This window comes from Coenobita brevimanus, chromosome 71 (assembly GCF_032717465.1).
Source record: "Coenobita brevimanus isolate Jiangsu-jjx chromosome 71, ASM3271746v2, whole genome shotgun sequence".
Taxonomy (NCBI): domain Eukaryota; kingdom Metazoa; phylum Arthropoda; class Malacostraca; order Decapoda; family Coenobitidae; genus Coenobita; species Coenobita brevimanus.
In genome coordinates this window covers 30654693-30671957 of record NC_137024.1, presented here as the reverse complement: position 1 = coordinate 30671957, position 17265 = coordinate 30654693, and the positions used below count along the sequence as shown (strand labels likewise).

Sequence of the window (17265 nt, the reverse complement as noted above, 5' to 3'; positions counted from 1 at the left end):
AACTCCATCCCTCCACCTCATCCTCGGTCTACCCCTCCCTCTCCCTCCCTCCACCTCACCCACATACACCCTCTTAGTCAGTCTTTCACTCTCCATCCTCTCCACATGTCCAAACCACCTCAGTGTATTTCTCCTAATCTTTTCAACCACATCCACATCTACCCCACAACGTTCCTTCACTTCTTCATTCGTCAACCTGTCCCTCCATGTCACTCCACATGCTCCTCTCAAGTAACTCATTTCCACTGCTCTCACTCTTGACTTGTTCCCCTCTTGCAAGGTCCACGCCTCGCTTCCATACGTCAGGTAGGAATCCAACTGTACATAATTAAAAACCACAAGTACTGTAATTGATAAAAAATAAAAAATATATATATACAAACCAAGAGGAAATGGAGTGGTAAAAAAAAAAAAAATTGCTTTATTTAAACCATTTGGTTTAAACCATTGGTTTAAAGTAGCCAACCCTGAGAATGGGAATGAATTATGTGTCAAAAAGGGTACCTGTATATCTGAGGTAGTCATAGCATAGAGGAAGGGGCAAAGGTGTTAGGCATTATTACGTAAGTCAAGAAATGCAGTAAGTCCTTTTTGGACGTTCTTTTTTGCGTCTGAGTCAACAGAAGATTGCCTGCTCAGGTTCCATTGCTCTCCACAAAGCTGATTTGGTGCCTTCTCCCAAGTTGTAGTACCAGTTGTACAGAAAAGTTGTGATTTTTGGAACACATTGCAGACAAATTAGCTATAGTTTACTGAAAGGAGTAATAAATTTGTCCATATACGTACTCTGATATACCATAAATATGTTTTTGTTTAGAAAATTTAATTAAAATTAAATGTATTATCAGTGACTTATTGTTTGACAAGTGTCTAGTGATGCAGTTGAGTAAAACTCTCACTGGGGTCTGATTGTGGCAGTTTGAATGCAAGTGTGATCAAGAACACTTGCACAACAACTACTGTACAGCCAGGGACATAAGTTCTGATATTACACTGGTTGGCAGTTGGACTTGAAGGAAAACTCCAAATTCAAACCAAGACCTTCGGTAAGGACTGGCAGCAGTAAGGGCTTATAACCATTTAAAAACTTGTTCAAGCAACTTGTTAGTAGCACACTGGCAGTGTTGGAACTATGTGGCATCCAATATCACTTAGATCCTATCATCAGCTGATAAAAGATTTACATATACATGTATGACCAAGGCCTTTAAAGGTGTAAGCATGGTATATGATTAGAGTGTCCCATTGGAACTGACAGCCTTACATAGGTTCAATCCCCAAAAGATGACTGGAGGTTCTTTCATGTAATCCTGCCATGGGAAGTAAGCTGGTCAACCACCCTTAATGTACTGAACTCTGGTAGCCTAGTCGTGGATCCCTACACCATAATGGGTAGTAAAATGGGTCGTCCCATTTCTACTGTACATTTATGACATGTTCATTACTTTCCAGCCTGACACATCATATCAGTGAATCATGTGTGGACAGAGAAACTTACCAAGCCTTTCTCAGCTTAGGAAAGTTCCCCAAGAGAGAGCAGTGAGAGGTATTGGTGGTGGAATATTTAGCAACTAATGTTCTTGATTGTATGTGTAAATGAATGAGTTTGTGTTACCTTTATAAGCACCATCTCATTGAGGGAGGGAAGAGAAGTCATGTGGTATTTTAAAAAATTTCATGACGACTATGAGAACTCAGTGGAAACATGTAACTGCACAAATATGACAAGTTAAATTTATGATAAGATGTTATAATAGTAGTAGTAGTAGTAATAATAATAATAATAATAAAAATAATAATTCATAGTGTGATCTCTAAGTTTCATGGTGACCACCAACACATGATCGTCTCTTTACTAACAGAGTTTATGATGTCTGTTAATAGCAGTTATATATAGATTTGTGTGTGTGTGTGTGTATATATATATATATATATATATATTTATTTATATATGTATATATCGTTTTCATTTTTAAAGGCTCCAACATGCTTGCATGTGTCGGCCTTGGTCACCTAATGGCGGCTCTCCACGCTGCACGATCCATTGCAGCCTCCCTGTTCAGTCCCTTAACCCTAAGGTCACACTTAATGACCTCGTCCCATGTCTTTCTCGGTCTACCCCCTCATAACCCCACCCCCAATATTAACACTTCTCACCTTCCTCACCCAATTATCATCCCCCATCCTCTCCACATGTCCAAACCACCTCAATCTACCTCTCCTCATCACAACACCAACACACTCCAGTCCCATCCTACCTCTCAATTCTTCCATTGTAAACCCAGCCCCTCCAGGCCTTGGACGCAGGGACGCACTGCACATCCACTTAATCATTGTCATTTCTCTATGTCTGAGCTGGCGAATATCTTCCTCCTTCACTGCCCAGGTCTCACTACCATACAGCATTACACTCCTAACACATGCTGCATACAAAGACCCCTTAGCACGTAGGGAGAGCCCTCTCAATATCAGGAGAGGCAAGAGCTCCCTGAACTTCTTCCAACCACTTCTCACCCTAGCCACAGAGCTAGCTCTAGCCCCACCTCCAGCACACAACATGTCTCCCAAATAACAAAACTCTTCCACACACTCAAGAGATTCACCAGCAAGTTCAATCCTTTCACGTATATATATATATATATATATATATATTTCCACTGTGGCGGGGGGGACACTATCTGGCCGCACTATGGGGTGGTACTACTACTCTGCAGCCAGGTTGTGTTAGGAAGAATACTGCCACCGTATTCCCTGCGTGTCGTAAAAGGCGACTAAAAGGGGCGGGGTGAGGGGACTAGGGACCCCCTCCTCTGTTTTTTTAGTTCCTAAAAAGAGACAGGCCAGAGAAAGGGATGGGGGATGGAGTTATCCCCGTACCCTGAAGATTGGGTCTATGAATGTGCGTGGATGTAGTACGATTGATGCTAAAAGGGAGGAGATTGGGAGAATGTTTGTGAGAAGAAAGTTGGATGTGTTAGCTTTGAGTGAAACGAAGATGAAAGGGAAGTTTGACTATATGTTTGGAAGTGTGAATGGAAGATTGCCAGGTGTTGATAGAGGAAGGGCAAGAGAAGGTGTGGCCTTGTTAGTGAGTCCGGAAGCACAGCAGTGTGTGATTGAATGGAAGGAGGTGTCATCGAGACTGATGTGGGTGAAAGCGAAATTTGAACGTGTGGGTGTTTGTGAGTGCATATGGGCCTGGTAGTGAAAGGGATGAAGAAGAGAGGGAGTCTTTCTGGAATGATGTTGATGAGTGTCTGCAGAGTTTTGGAGCGAATGTGAATGTGGTAATGATGGGAGATCTGAATGCTAGAGTGGGAAATGTAGCAGTTGAAGGTGTAGTTGGTATGCATGGTGTGCCTGGGAGAAATGAAAATGGGGAGCGAATGATAGCAATGTGTGTTGAGTGAGAGATGGTGATTGGAAATACTCTGTTTGAGAAGAAAGATATTTATAAGTATACATGGGTGAGACAGAAGGGTGGAAGGGTTGTTGATAGAGCTTTGATGGACTATGTAGTTGTGTCTAGGAATGTAATAGGAAGATTGTTGGATGTGAGAGTTCTGAGAGGGGAGGGTGGAGGTATGTCTGACCACTACCTGGTGGAGGGAAAGTTAAGAGTAGGTAAGAGATGAGTGAGAGCTAGGAGGGTTAGGTGTGGCAGGGAGGTTTTGAAAGTGTGTCAGTTGGATAAAAGAGAGAAAAAGATAGAGTATCAGGAGAACTTGAAAGATGAGTGGAACGCAGTGAAAGATCGGGAAAATGGCAGTGTGGAGGAGGAATGGCAGTTGTTTAAGAGTGCTGTGGTGGGGCATGCAGAAGAGGTGTGTGGTGTGTGATGTGTGGGTGGTGGTGTAAGAAAAGGAAGTGAATGGTGGTGCGAGGAAGTAAGTATGGCTGTGGCTGAGAAGAGACGTGCATATGAAGTGTGGCTGCAGAGGAAGGATGAGATGTCATATGAGAGGTATAAGGAAAAGAGGAATAGGGCGAGAAGGGCTGTGCGTGATGCTAAAGTGGCAGCAGATGAGAGGTGGGGTAGGCGGCTGACAGAATTTTCAACAGAATAAGAAAATGTTTTGGAAGGAGGTGAAGAGGGTGCGAAAGGGAGTCTGGGAAGCAAGAACGAGTAAAAGCAGAGGATGAAAGGATGTTAATTGAGATGGATGCAGTAAGGAAGAGATGGGCAGAGTATTATAAAAGATTGTTAAATGTAGAGGAGGAAAGGGTGGCTGAGATTGTGGCGGATGGAAGGTTGCAAGGAATAAATGTGTTGGGAGAGTTGAATGATTCTTTAATCACGAAGGAGGAAGTGGAGAAGGCAGTAAAGGAGATGAAAACAGGGAAAGCTGCAGGTATGGATGGGTGTGCTGTGGAATGCCTGAAGGGTGGTGGAGTGACTATTGTTGACTGGTTAGTAAGATTGTTGAATGTGTGCTTTGTGCAAGGTATGGTGCCATTTGACTGGGCAAGTGATTGTTTGGTCCCATTGTATAAAGGCAAGGGTGATAAGTATGAATGTACTAGCTTTAGGGGTATAAGTCTGTTGAGTGTTGTAGGTAAGGTGTATGGTAGAGTGTTAATTATGAGAGTTAGAGAGGGTACAGAGGGAGTGATTGGTGATGAGCAGTGTGGCTTTAAGAGAGGGAGGGGATGCGTGGTTCAGGTGTTTACGGTGAGACAAGTGTGTGAAAAGTATTTAGCGAAAGGCAAGGATGTGTTTTGGGCATTTATGGATTTAGAGAAAGCGTATGATAGAATTGATAGGGAGGCTTGTGGACTGTTTTAAGATTGTATGGACTTGATGGTAGGTTACTGAAAGGGGTGAAAAGTTTTTATGTAAATAGTAGAGCGTGTGTAAGAGTGGGAAATGCTGTGAGTGATTGGTTTCCTGTGAGAATGGGGCTGCGACAGGGATGTGTGATGTCGCCTTGGTTGTTTAACATTTACATGGATGGTGTTGTAAGGGAGGTGAATGCAAGAGTTTTAGGTGGAGGTCTGAGTCTGGTGCATGTTGATGGTGGAGAGTGGAATCTGAAGCAGCTGCTGTTTGCAGATGATACTGCACTGGTGGCTGATTCAGAGGAGAGATTGAGACAGTTGGTAGAGGAGTTTGGAAGGGTGTGTGAAAGGAGGAAATTGAAAGTAAATGAGAATAAGAGTAAAGTGATGAAGTGTACGAGGTTGGTAGATGGTAGAGGGATGAATATAGTTTTGAATGGCGAGTTGCTTGAGGAGGTAGAGTGTTTTAAATATCTATTGTCACATGTTGCTGTGGATGGAAGAATAGATGCAGAAGTGAAGTTTAAAATAAATGAAGTAGGAAAGGTGCTGGGAGAAAGAAAAAAGTGTTTAGATGTCGTTTGCTTAGAATGGATGTAAAGAGAAGGCTGTATGAGGGTGTTGTGGTACCGACTGCATTATATGGGGCTGAAACATGGAATATGGGTGTAGCAGAGAGGAAAAGTTTGAATGTAATGGAGATGAGGTGTCTGAGGAGTATGTGTGGAGTGACACGTATGGATCGAGTGCGGAATGATGAAGTACGAAGGAGAACTGGAGTTGTTCGGGAGATGGCTGGTAGAGTTGAGCAGAGGGTGTTGCGATGGTTTGGGCATATGGAGAGAATGGATAATGAGCGATTGGTGAAAAAGATAACTAGATCTGATGTGAGAGGTGTAAGGCTGAGAGGAAGACCACGAATAGGATGGATGGACAGTGTGAAGAGAGCGCTGGATGCGAGAGGGATGTCTGTTGAGCAAGGAAGAGTGGCTGTGCGTGACAGAAATAAACGGAGAGAAATTGTGAATGAATAAGTGATGACGCAGCCCTGAGGGGATATTCTCCCGCATTTGGTCTGATCAGCTATTTCAGGTCAGGTGTGGGTAAGGGGATGAGTCTGTTATGATGTGGCAGGGGTAAACCAGCTCTGCTGTCGGGCCCTGCTGCAGATGTCACTGATTGCATTGCGCAGTTGACCCTTGTGCGGTGTGTTGCGGTGAGGATCTGTCCATTCTCCCCTTTGGGGCTAAGATGCGAATGAATGTGTTTGAATGGATGAATAAATGGGGAGTGTGTCATCCTGTCTCGGCTACCTCCCTTTCCTTGGGGGAAGCAGCCTAGTTATATAGATATAGATAGATAGATAGATATATATGTATACATACAGTATATATATATACATACATACATATATATATACTGTATATATATATATATATATATATATATATATATATATATATATATATATATATATATATATATATATATATATATATATATATATATATATATATATATATATATATATATATATATATATATATATATATGTATGTATGTATGTATGTATATACACAGTAGGCTCGCACTGTGCGACATCACAGTGCGCGAATCGCATTATGCGCGAGTGACCAAAAATCATAACCAAAAACCTTGAATGCACGAGTTTACCTCACGGAATGCGAGGTAGAGGCAAGGAGTAGCTCTAAAATGCCGTTTTCCATTAGTACGCGACCCTCCCCCCCACACGTGTCCATTGTCACGTGTCGTCATGTTGATTCGCAGAAATTCCCGGGCATTTTACTGCGAAGCTTGGGGTACAAGGCGGCAGATGCGCCATAACAGTCCCGGCTCGTGCACAGTGCGGATCCGCTTTCTACAGCTAACCTGTCGTGTACAACGTGTGGCGTTTTTTTTGCTGCTTCATCCTGGCCTGTACTTCGTCGCATCATGGCTCCAACCCCAAGAGTTAAGAAACTTGTGATGCACGCAACCAAGTTAGAGACTATCCAGATGAAGGAGGAGGGACAAAGAAACACTGCAATCGGGAAAGCCCTGGGACTGGCTGAATCAACAGTGAAAACAGTGTGGAAGAACCGGGATGCCAAAAGGGCTCAAGTGAAGACGTATGGTGCATCTGACCTAGAGGGCCATTCCCGGGTGGGAAATTGTGCGATGATATTAATGGAATGGTATCTTGCCACCTTCATAATGAGGAAGGAGAAGGAAGATGTTCCACTGGATGTCAGATTTATTCGGAACCAAGCCCAGCTCTTTTACAAGGCAGCATCTCGCAAGTTAAATGTGGACAAACCTTTCAAGGCATCGGTAGGATGGCTGGACCGTTTTCTGAAGCGCAAGGAACTCTGTCACATCAAAGCGTGTGGTGAACATTCCTCTGCCGAAGAGCTGGCCGCAAGAGAGTATCCTGCTATATTTAGAGCGCTTCTCGAAGAAGGACAGTACACCAAGGACCAGATTTACAACGTCAACAAAACGTCGTTATACTACAAAGCCATGCCCAAATCAGCCTACATCGCTAAAAAAACAGAAACAAGCCCCTGGCTGCAAGCTCTAGAAGTGTAAGATGATGGTAATGTTCGCTGTAAACCTGTCTGGGAGCCACAAGATGGGGCCAGTTGTTGTACACACAGCTTCACACCCAAGGTGCTACAAAAACCTCATGAACTTGGACGCAAGTGGCGTGTACTGGTACAAGTCTGCAAATGGTTGGATGACCGGGAACATTATGGGAGACTGGATAACGAGGCGCTGCGTCCACGATGCCAGGGACAAGTGTCGGGAACTTGACATTCCATTTAAGATACTTCTTGTGCTGGACAGTGCACCAAGTCACCCTCCATGCCTAGAAGATCTGCACAAGGATTGTCGTGTTGTGTTTCTGCCGCCCCGGACGACGTCACTAATGCAGCCATTGGATCAAGAACTGATCGCCACTGTGAAGCACTTCTACCATAAGCAAGTGTACGACTACCCACGCAAGAAAACCAACACACTAGAGGAGCTTCATGCCCTGCAAGATCACGAGGAAGATCTCGATGAGGCACCTGCTCCCGTACCATCTCTGCCAGCAGCTGTATCCCAACCCGCCACAGGTGACCTGACTGTTGAGGCATTTTGGTGTCGTTTTACAGTGAAGGACGCAGTTGACTTTCTCCTACAAGCATGGCACCAGATTGCACCTCCAACGGTGAACCATGCAAGGCGAATGCTCGTGCCTCACTTATGCACAACCCAGGAGATGGCCATTCAGCCACCGACCGAGGCTGAGGCAGGAACACTGACAGCAGCACAAGCTGTACCAGGTTTCGAGGACATTACGTTGGTGGACATATAGGAAGTGCACGCTGCTAATGAGGAACAGCCTCCCAAAGAAGTCTTCCAACGGATACATGAGACTGACGCAGAGCCCGATGCCAGGCAGAGTCAAGTTGAGCAGCCTAGTGTGGTGGAGGGGAATACAGAGCTGTGTATGTCAAGAGTAAGCAAGATCCTTGCTGCCATGGATAAGCTCAAGGAAGAGGTGAAGGAACAGGAAGTGAGCAGCCTAAGAATGGAGGAAGTTCGGGTTGGTATCGACAGACTCTTCCGTTTCTACACAGACAGGCACAGGCAAGAAATAAACCGGAGATGACAGACGCTCATAACAAGTTACACACAGCGGGCTCAAGTTAGTGAAATTGAGGAACCAGCTACATCGTCTGCTCCTGTTCCTGTTGAGGATGAAGAGGATGCAATGTCAGAAGTGTCAGCATTGGACTTCGAGGGGTTTATGGCCGAAGTGAGTGACTTTGAGGCTCCTGGGGAAGGTGCTCAAGAGGGGTCTGTGGAGGGAAGTGTTGGTGCAGCGGGGGAATCGGCACTGTAAGTGTTGCCGCGCCTCGGAACCTCTGTTATTTAAGTCCATCAGACCCGTTGTCTGCTGTTGTTAAGGTGACTACCCATATTTTTGTTATTGTAGCAATATCTGTAGTACAATGTCTGAAAAATTTGACCTTTATTATGTCTCTAAGGGCCAAAAAATGTCCAGGTATGTGAGGGTGCTGCCCATGTGTAATTCTTCCCATAAGATTATGTATTCACAGTGCACGAATTCACAGTGTGCGAGGACCAGGACCGCCCAATCTCTCGCGCACTGTGTGAGCCTGCTGTATATATATGTATATATGGAGCCTCTGTGGTACGGTGGTAAAGTGTGCGTTTTCGTGCACTGGAGAACGAGAGTTCACGCCCCGTCAGGATAATAAACTTTGGGAGCGTCCTCCCAGCCATGTACTGCTTTGGTGGACATAAGGGGTGCTGTGGTTGAGCCAGTGTCGTGTACTATAAAGTATGCTTTCACCCAGTCGGCTTGCGCAGGCCGATTACACTTGGTTCACAGACTACCACACATGCAAAGCCTCTCCAACACTACAATCACACTTACAAGCACTTACATACAGTCTCTTCCAGACAGCCTAAGCCACTTGGTAGAGATACATAGGCTGTGTCGTCCCCACTTCTGTCGGGATAGGCCGGTCCTGCAGTGGATACTCAAATGGCTGATGATGATGAAGATATATATATTTATATATATGGTTATATGTGTGTGTGTGTGTGTGTGTGTACAGGTCCTCCCCTACTTACAAACAGTTGACTTACAAACTTTTGCAGTTACAAATTTTTAGTTTCAGTAAAATATTCAATAAATTACATGGAATAACATGAGATATTCAACACTTTATTACATGGAATAACATGAGATATTCAACACTTTATTACATGGAATAACATGAGATATTCAACACTTTATTACATGGAATAACATGAGATATTCAACACTTTATTACATGGAATAACATGAGATATTCAACACTTTATTACATGGAATAACATGAGATATTCAACACTTTATTACATGGAATAACATGAGATATTCAACACTTTATTACATGGAATAACATGAGATATTCAACACTTTATTACATGGAATAACATGAGATATTCAACACTTTATTACATGGAATAACATGAGATATTCAACACTTTATTACATGGAATAACATGAGATATTCAACACTTTATTACATGGAATAACATGAGATATTCAACACTTTATTACATGGAATAACATGAGATATTCAACACTTTATTACATGGAATAACATGAGATATTCAACACTTTATTACATGGAATAACATGAGATATTCAACACTTTATTACATGGAATAACATGAGATATTCAGCACTTTATTACATGGAATAACATGAGATATTCAGCACTTTATTACATGGAATAACATGAGATATTCAGCACTTTATTACATGGAATAACATGAGATATTCAGCACTTTATTACATGGAATAACATGAGATATTCAGCACTTTATTACATGGAATAACATGAGATATTCAACACTTTATTACATGGAATAACATGAGATATTCAACACTTTATTACATGGAATAACATGAGATATTCAGCACTTTATTATGAAATAGGCTTTGTGTTAGTGATTTTTCCCAACTGTTGGCTAATGTAAGTATTCTAAGCACATTTCAGAGGCTTACTAGGCTTGGCTTGTCTGTGATGTTTGGTTGGTTAGATGTATTAAATGCATTTTCAACTTGTGAAAAAATCGATATAAGAGCTGTTTCTCGAAACATAATCTGTTCAGAAGTAGGGGAGGACCTTATGATTATTTAGTTTTACTCTATATGGGAAGTGTGTCTGTAAAAAAACTCAGTTTGTATTTATATCCTATCAACAGTGATGAAGAGGCAGCTGCCAACCCTGCAAGACCTGCCAAACCATCCACCCTGAAAAGCAAGAAGGCCTCCACAACATCCTTTCAGCCATCAGCATCAAAGCGTCAGGATATTGCTGGGATGCGGAGGGGTGGAGGAGGAGGTGGGAGTCTCCTGGGTAGTGGGGTTGGGGACTGGGAGCGCTATACATCAGGCATTGGGAGTAAGTTGTTAAAGAAGATGGGTTTTGAGGAGGGAAAGGGTCTTGGCAAGAATTTACAAGGGATTGCAACCCCAGTAGAGGCCAGCAAACGCAAGGGAAAAGGTGCCATTGGCTACTATGGGTCAGAGCGGCCACTTGACAAAGGAAAATTGTCGCCCCCTGACTCAGAGGAGGAGGAAAAAGAAGAGTATCGGGAATTGTTGCAGCAGTGGAAGAAGAAGTCTGGCAGCAGTGGCAGGAAAAAGATCAAGTATGTGTACAAGAGTGCTGAGGATGTGATTGAGGAGGGGCGCAAGGGCCTGACAGGGCGGACTGGAATGGGACGGAGTGGCGCAGATGATAGTCATATTACTCGAACCAAAGTCATTGACATGACTGGTCCTGAGACACGGGTACTTAGCAGCTACCATGCCTTGGCAGGGCGGCGTGTGCACTACCAGGACGAGGAGCCCACTACACGAACGTACTGCCACCTGGACTTGCCAGAGCTGCTGCACAACTTGGACCTGCTGCTGGAACGTTGTGAAGATGACATTCTCAACAATGCTCGGGCAGTGGAGCGAGCCAATGACCGCACCATACAATTGGAACACGAACGTACTCGTACCAGCAACCTAGTGGAACGGGAAAAGGGAGAACTGGCAGAGTTAGACAGTGCCCTGGCATTGGTGGAGGAGCTGCAGGCAGCCCATACTGACCATACCCTTACCCTTCCAACTGCCACTGCTGCCTTCACCCGCCTCAAGAATGACCATGCCAGGGTCTACCACACTTTTCAGCTGGCCCACCTGGCCCCCTGCATGGTCACTCCCCTCCTTCGTACCCATCTTCGGACTTGGGACCCTCTGACCAATCCCACTGCTCATAAGGAAATCTTTAGCACTTGGCAGGGGCTGGTGGAGGAGTGTGGTGAGGGAGGTGGAGGAGCACAACAACCAGACCCTGGCCAACCTTTAGACCCCTACCATCAGCTGGTGTGGGAAACCTGGGCAGGGGTGGTGAGGGGAGCAGTGACTGGACCCTGGGAGCCAAGGGATTGTGCGCCATTACTTTCTCTGCTAGAAGCATGGCCAGCACCTCTGGTGCCAGAGTGGGTGCGAGGTCACTTGCTGCAACAAGTAGTGCTGCCCCGCATCATCCAGACAGTACAAGGATGGGACCCTCTGCAGGACACAGTTCCTATCCACACCTGGCTACACCCTTGGCTACCCTATCTAGCAGACCAAATGCAGACAGTGTATCCTGTTATCCGACAAAAACTGGGGGCAGCTCTGGTCCACTGGCATCCCAGCGACCGTTCTGCCCGGTTGGTGTTGGAGCCATGGCGCCAGGTGTTCAGTGGGGTGGCCATGACCACACTCCTCCAGACTTCCATTGTACCCAAGCTGGAAGCTGTGTTGCTGGAGGCTTCAGTGGCACCCCCTGGCAATCCCCCAGATGCGTGGCGCTGGTTCATGGACTGGGAGGATCTGTTGCAACAACAGACCATACTGGAGATATTAGACCGCAGCTTCTTCCCTCGCTGGTACCAAGCAATGGCCACTTGGCTCTCTTCAAGCCCTCCCCACACACAGGTCATTGCCTGGTACAAGACGTGGCGCTCTGCTGTGCCACGTTCCCTGGCTAACCACCCACAGGTGCGACAGAAATTCCAGCAAGCCCTAGAGATATGCAGCCGTGCTTTGACCTACCAACCTGGTGCCCCAGAACAGTTTAACCTGCTGTTGGCTGGTCTAGACAAGCTGAGTGAACCTCCACCTCCTCCTCCCTTGGGCTCTCCTCCTAGACAACCACAGCAGACGGGCACTGGAGCCAAGAAGGACTGGGCAGACATCATTAGCAGTGCCCGGCGGGAGAGCCTGAGTATGAGAGAGGTGGTTGAACGACGGTGTCAGGAGCGGGGTATTGTCTTCCTACCTCTTCCAGATCGGTCCCACCAGGGTCGGCCAGTTTACCGCTGTGGGTCAGTCAATGTCTCCTTCAACAAGACTATCATTTATGCACACACGGAGCGAGGCTGGACCCCCACCAGTCTTGCCTCTCTGCTGGATGATGCTTGAATTGTTGCTGTACAGCCAGACTGCAGGGATGTAGTTACACTCATGGCTTGATACACCTTGTACTCTTATGTCTATGTCGACAGGCCACATCAGTGCAAGTTTTAGTGAAGCAGTTTCATTTCTGCTAAAATATGTATTAATTTGAAAAGTCATTCATTCATTGCCAGACGCCATGTATCCCAGATGGGGTGGCCAATGGCTTAGAGTTAATTGTTTTACAGGGAGGGGCACTAATCCTCCACCAACCCCACTTGACACGTAGGGATGCCAACAGCATCTGGTGTTCCCAGGCGGTCACCCATCCAAGTACTAACCAGACCCAACGTTGCAGTTATAAATAATTATAATAATGTCAAACATTATAAGGCTAGTACTGGGTAATGAAATGTATGACCTTCATAGAAAACTGTACAACAAGCATTAGAGTTGCACCCACATACCAGTACACCATAAAAATGTGATGTTATATGTGATAGTCATATCACACCAGATATATATCCATCCATCCATCCATCATCCAAGCCTACGTTGCCCCATGAGGAGCGTAGGAGCCCGGTGTTAAGCAAGTTGGTCCTGACATTTAAGATGAGAGTGACCAGCCTCACTCATCCCTGAGTGTTATTATGTGAGCAATAAACCCCAACCACCCCCCGGACATAAGCCTTCACCGACTCAATCCAATTGGAGCGCCGTAATGACCCCTAAACCACCAGGCGTCCTAATTTGGTTATATGGTTACCACCCAGCATAGTAAGTGGTTTCCTGGTGTACAGGAAACCATATGGCTTGTCACTCAGTGTAGAGTCATCCACAGACAGAAGGAAGAGGAAAGAATGAAGGAAAGAAAGACAGACGAGGCTTACATGAAGGAGTGTTAGTACCAACTTTAACATATGGATGTGAGACTATGGTGTGGCATGAAAATGAAAAGTCAAGAGTAAGAGCAGTGGAGATGGGACTGCTGAGGAATGTATGTGGAGTACAGAGGGTGGATAGGATACGAAATAATGTGATTCGTGAAAGATGCGGAGTGAGGAAGTCGGTGGACACCAGAATTGAAGAGAGTGTACTGAGATGGTATGGTCATGTGGAGAGAATGGATAACAATAGAGTGGTGAAGAAGGTATATCTGAGCGAATTCGAAGGAGGGAGGAGGCGAGGTAGGCCAAGGAGAAGGTGGAGAGATATGGTGGATGAATGTGTGAGGAAGAGAGGTTTGGAAGTCAGTGAGGCTAGGGAACTGACAGGAGATTGAGCTGGCTGGATGAATTTTGTGAGGAGATGTTCATGATTAGGGATTTTTGGCACCCCTTTTTAACGTGGCAGCGTCTGGATTGACCCTGTCGGATAAGATATGTGAAGCTACAGAACGTGGTGAATGTTTTTGGCTTATTCAATAGAGCCAAGATTCCAGAGGCTTGAATGATGAGTGAATGGAAGCGTGGCCCATTGGATTGGGCAATTTTGGGCTGTCTGGACATTGCTACTCCTCACTCTGCCCTTGGGTGAGAAAGGAGGTCCAGATGATGATTATGATATATATATATACAGTATATATTTGTGGTAGGTGGGAGCACTCACCATCCACTTGTGGTAGGTGGGGGCACTCACCATCCACTCACTTGATGTAGTGCTGCTCTCGGATGTCTGCCCTTTCCTCTCCATCCTACTTTCATTCCATTCTCTTCTGTCCTTCTTTCCTTCATTCTTTCCTTGTCCTTCTGCCTACAGGCGACTTTACATTCCCTCTTCTGTCTTTCTTTCCTTCATTCTTTCCACTTCCTTCAGCCTGTGGTTGACTCTGCACTGAGTGACAAGCCAAATGGTTTCCTGTGCACCAGGAAACCATTTACTATGCTGGGTGGTAACCATATAACCGAATTTTGGCACCTGGTGGTTTAGTGGGTAATTATTGCGCTCCAATCGGATTGAGCCGGTGAAGGTTTATATCCAAGGGGTGGTTGGGGTTGATTGCTCATGTAATGCCACTCAGGGATGAGTGAGGCTGGTAACTCTCATCTTTAATGCCAGGACCAACTGCCTAGCCCTGAGCTCCTACGCTCCTCATGGGGCAATGCAGGATTGGATGATGGATGGATGGATGAAAAATATATATATATATATTTATATATATATATATATATATATATCATCAGCCATTAGAAGTCCACTGCTGAACAAAGGCCTCTGCCAACCCTCTCCACGAATTCCTTGCCTGAGCCAATCTTTGCCATGTTTTCCCTGCAAATTTCTCTGTCTCATATCTCCACCTCCTGTCTGGCCTTTTCCTGCTGCGCTACAGTACAATGTCTTGGAGTCCAGTCAGTCGCCACTTGCTCCATTGGTTATCCCTTATTCTTGGTGCATGGCCTGCCCACCATTTCTGTTCTTTTATAACTTCTGTAATGTTTTTGACTTTAGTCTGCTTTCTCACCCAAGTTGATCTTTGCCTGTCTCTTAAAGATATTCCAAACGTTGACCTTTCCATTGCTTTCTGAGAACGGATTAGTTCATTTTCCATCAATTTTGTCAGTCTCCAGGTCTCACAACCATATGTCATAGCTGGAATTATACATTCATCATATACTTTTTGTTTAATACAAATTGGCAAGCTACTTTTCATAATGTCTCTGTGTTTACCGAATGCTTTCTGTCCTATTGTAATGTGTCTTTTTTATTTTGCTATCATGGACTTTCATTAATTTCAGTATTTGTCCCAAGTAACTGTACTCCTCGAGTTCTTCAAGAATTTCCTCTCTTATACTGATGATCCTTTTTGGTGACTGTGGATTAAACATTACTTTAGTTTTACTTCGGTTCATCTTCAGTCCTACTTTGAGACTTCCTCTTCAGGTCATTTAACATTTCTTGCAATATTTGTACTGTTTCTGAGATTAGGACAATCTCATCTGCAAATCTTAAATGGTTTAGCTTTTCTCCATCTGTTTACTCCTTTGTTTTCTCAGTCTAGCTTTCTGAAAATTCTTTTTAGGCATGCTGTAAATATTTTTGGTGAAATTGTATTTCCCTGCCGCACGCCCTTCTCAGTCTTAATTTTTTCTGAGTCTTTATATGATTTAACTGTAGCTGTTTTCTCTTTATATATGTTTTCGAACAGTTTTGCAATATTCTCATTTACTCCTTGTTCTCACACACACACACACGCACACACATATATATATATATATATATATATATATATATATATATACACAGTAATCCCTGTACTATCTGGACTCCCCACTTACTGGATATTTTGGGCCTGGACCTTCAAAATCCAAAATGGCCAAAAAAAGAAAAAATCCCCCCAAAATCTGAATTTTTTTCCCACCTGCAATTCGAAATTGGCGCGCTGCACCAAACAGCTGTGTTTATGCACGGCCCCTTCACCCCTTCCTTCCTCCCCCCTCACCAGCTACCATCTTACCACTATCGTGAGTAGATGTTCATCGCAGTGGATGCCGCACATGCTCGTTTTTGTGAATAAACAGTGAATAAACTGCAATAGCTCGCCACTAGACCACATGGGAATTTACAGTGTTGTGCAGTGTTAAGAAATTAGAGTTTAGAGTGCAATGGATTAAGTGTGGAGTGCAAAGTGGTGGTTGAAACTAGCGTGGCACAGTTAAGAACAGAATGTGCAGTGTTAAACAATTATAACTCAGTGCAAAGAATTAAGTGTAGCACAACACTGGATTACTGTATGTGCTTCAAGAGCATTTTCACCACTGCCAGAGCCTTAGAGGTGGCAGCTACAGATGTGCTGTAAGTACCCTGTACACTGCTAAATATTTTCCATACTCACTTCTAATTCCTCATTCTCTGGTTCCTTTTCATTTATTTCATGTTTTATGTCCATTATTGGTGTGAATAGGGTCTTAAATAGATTCTGTGCATGTCCGGTAGGGAGTTATGTAGGTGGCTTTCAAAGTTAGGCCGGGTTAGGGTTCATAAGTACCAGTCCAGGAGACAAGGGCCGACTATCCGGATAAACCCACTTCCCGGACATGCCTTTGGCTCTGTTACATTGGATAGTGGAGGGGATTACTGTATATATACAGTAAAACCTCGATATAATGGACTTCGATAGACCGGAATTCGCTTTTATCGGAAGCAAGCAGCTACCGGACTAAATTCCTATACAGTATATCGGAGAAAGTCCGATAAAACTAGAAGCAGTCCAGACTGCCTGACCACTTCAGTTATGTTCACCACAGTAAGGTAAATAAAAGACACGTTTATCAGTTAACAATACAGTACTATTATATATATTATACCATTTGATTAATATAGTGATGTTATAACACAGTACGGTACTGAAAGGGTAGACGTAACAGTTTAAAAACCATTTGTTCGATCCGGACTAATGTCTGATGTATCGGAAAAAGTCTGGGTTAGCAGGGGGAAGTCCGGATGTCGCTTTTATTTGAATTTCACATTTTTCGGAATGG

General features: G+C 44.4%; 1 protein-coding gene across 1 annotated transcript in view; it reads left to right on the top strand.

The window, feature by feature from the left end:
- The window catches only part of sip1 (septin interacting protein 1), a 75558-nt gene extending 62744 nt beyond the window's left edge, over window positions 1-12814 (top strand). Inside the window, exon 4 of the mRNA XM_080277976.1 lies at window positions 10555-12814. Within this exon, the coding sequence (XP_080134102.1) occupies window positions 10555-12814 (2260 nt within the window). The remainder of the gene's footprint in view (window positions 1-10554) is intronic.
- The last annotated feature ends 4451 nt before the right edge of the window (window positions 12815-17265 follow it).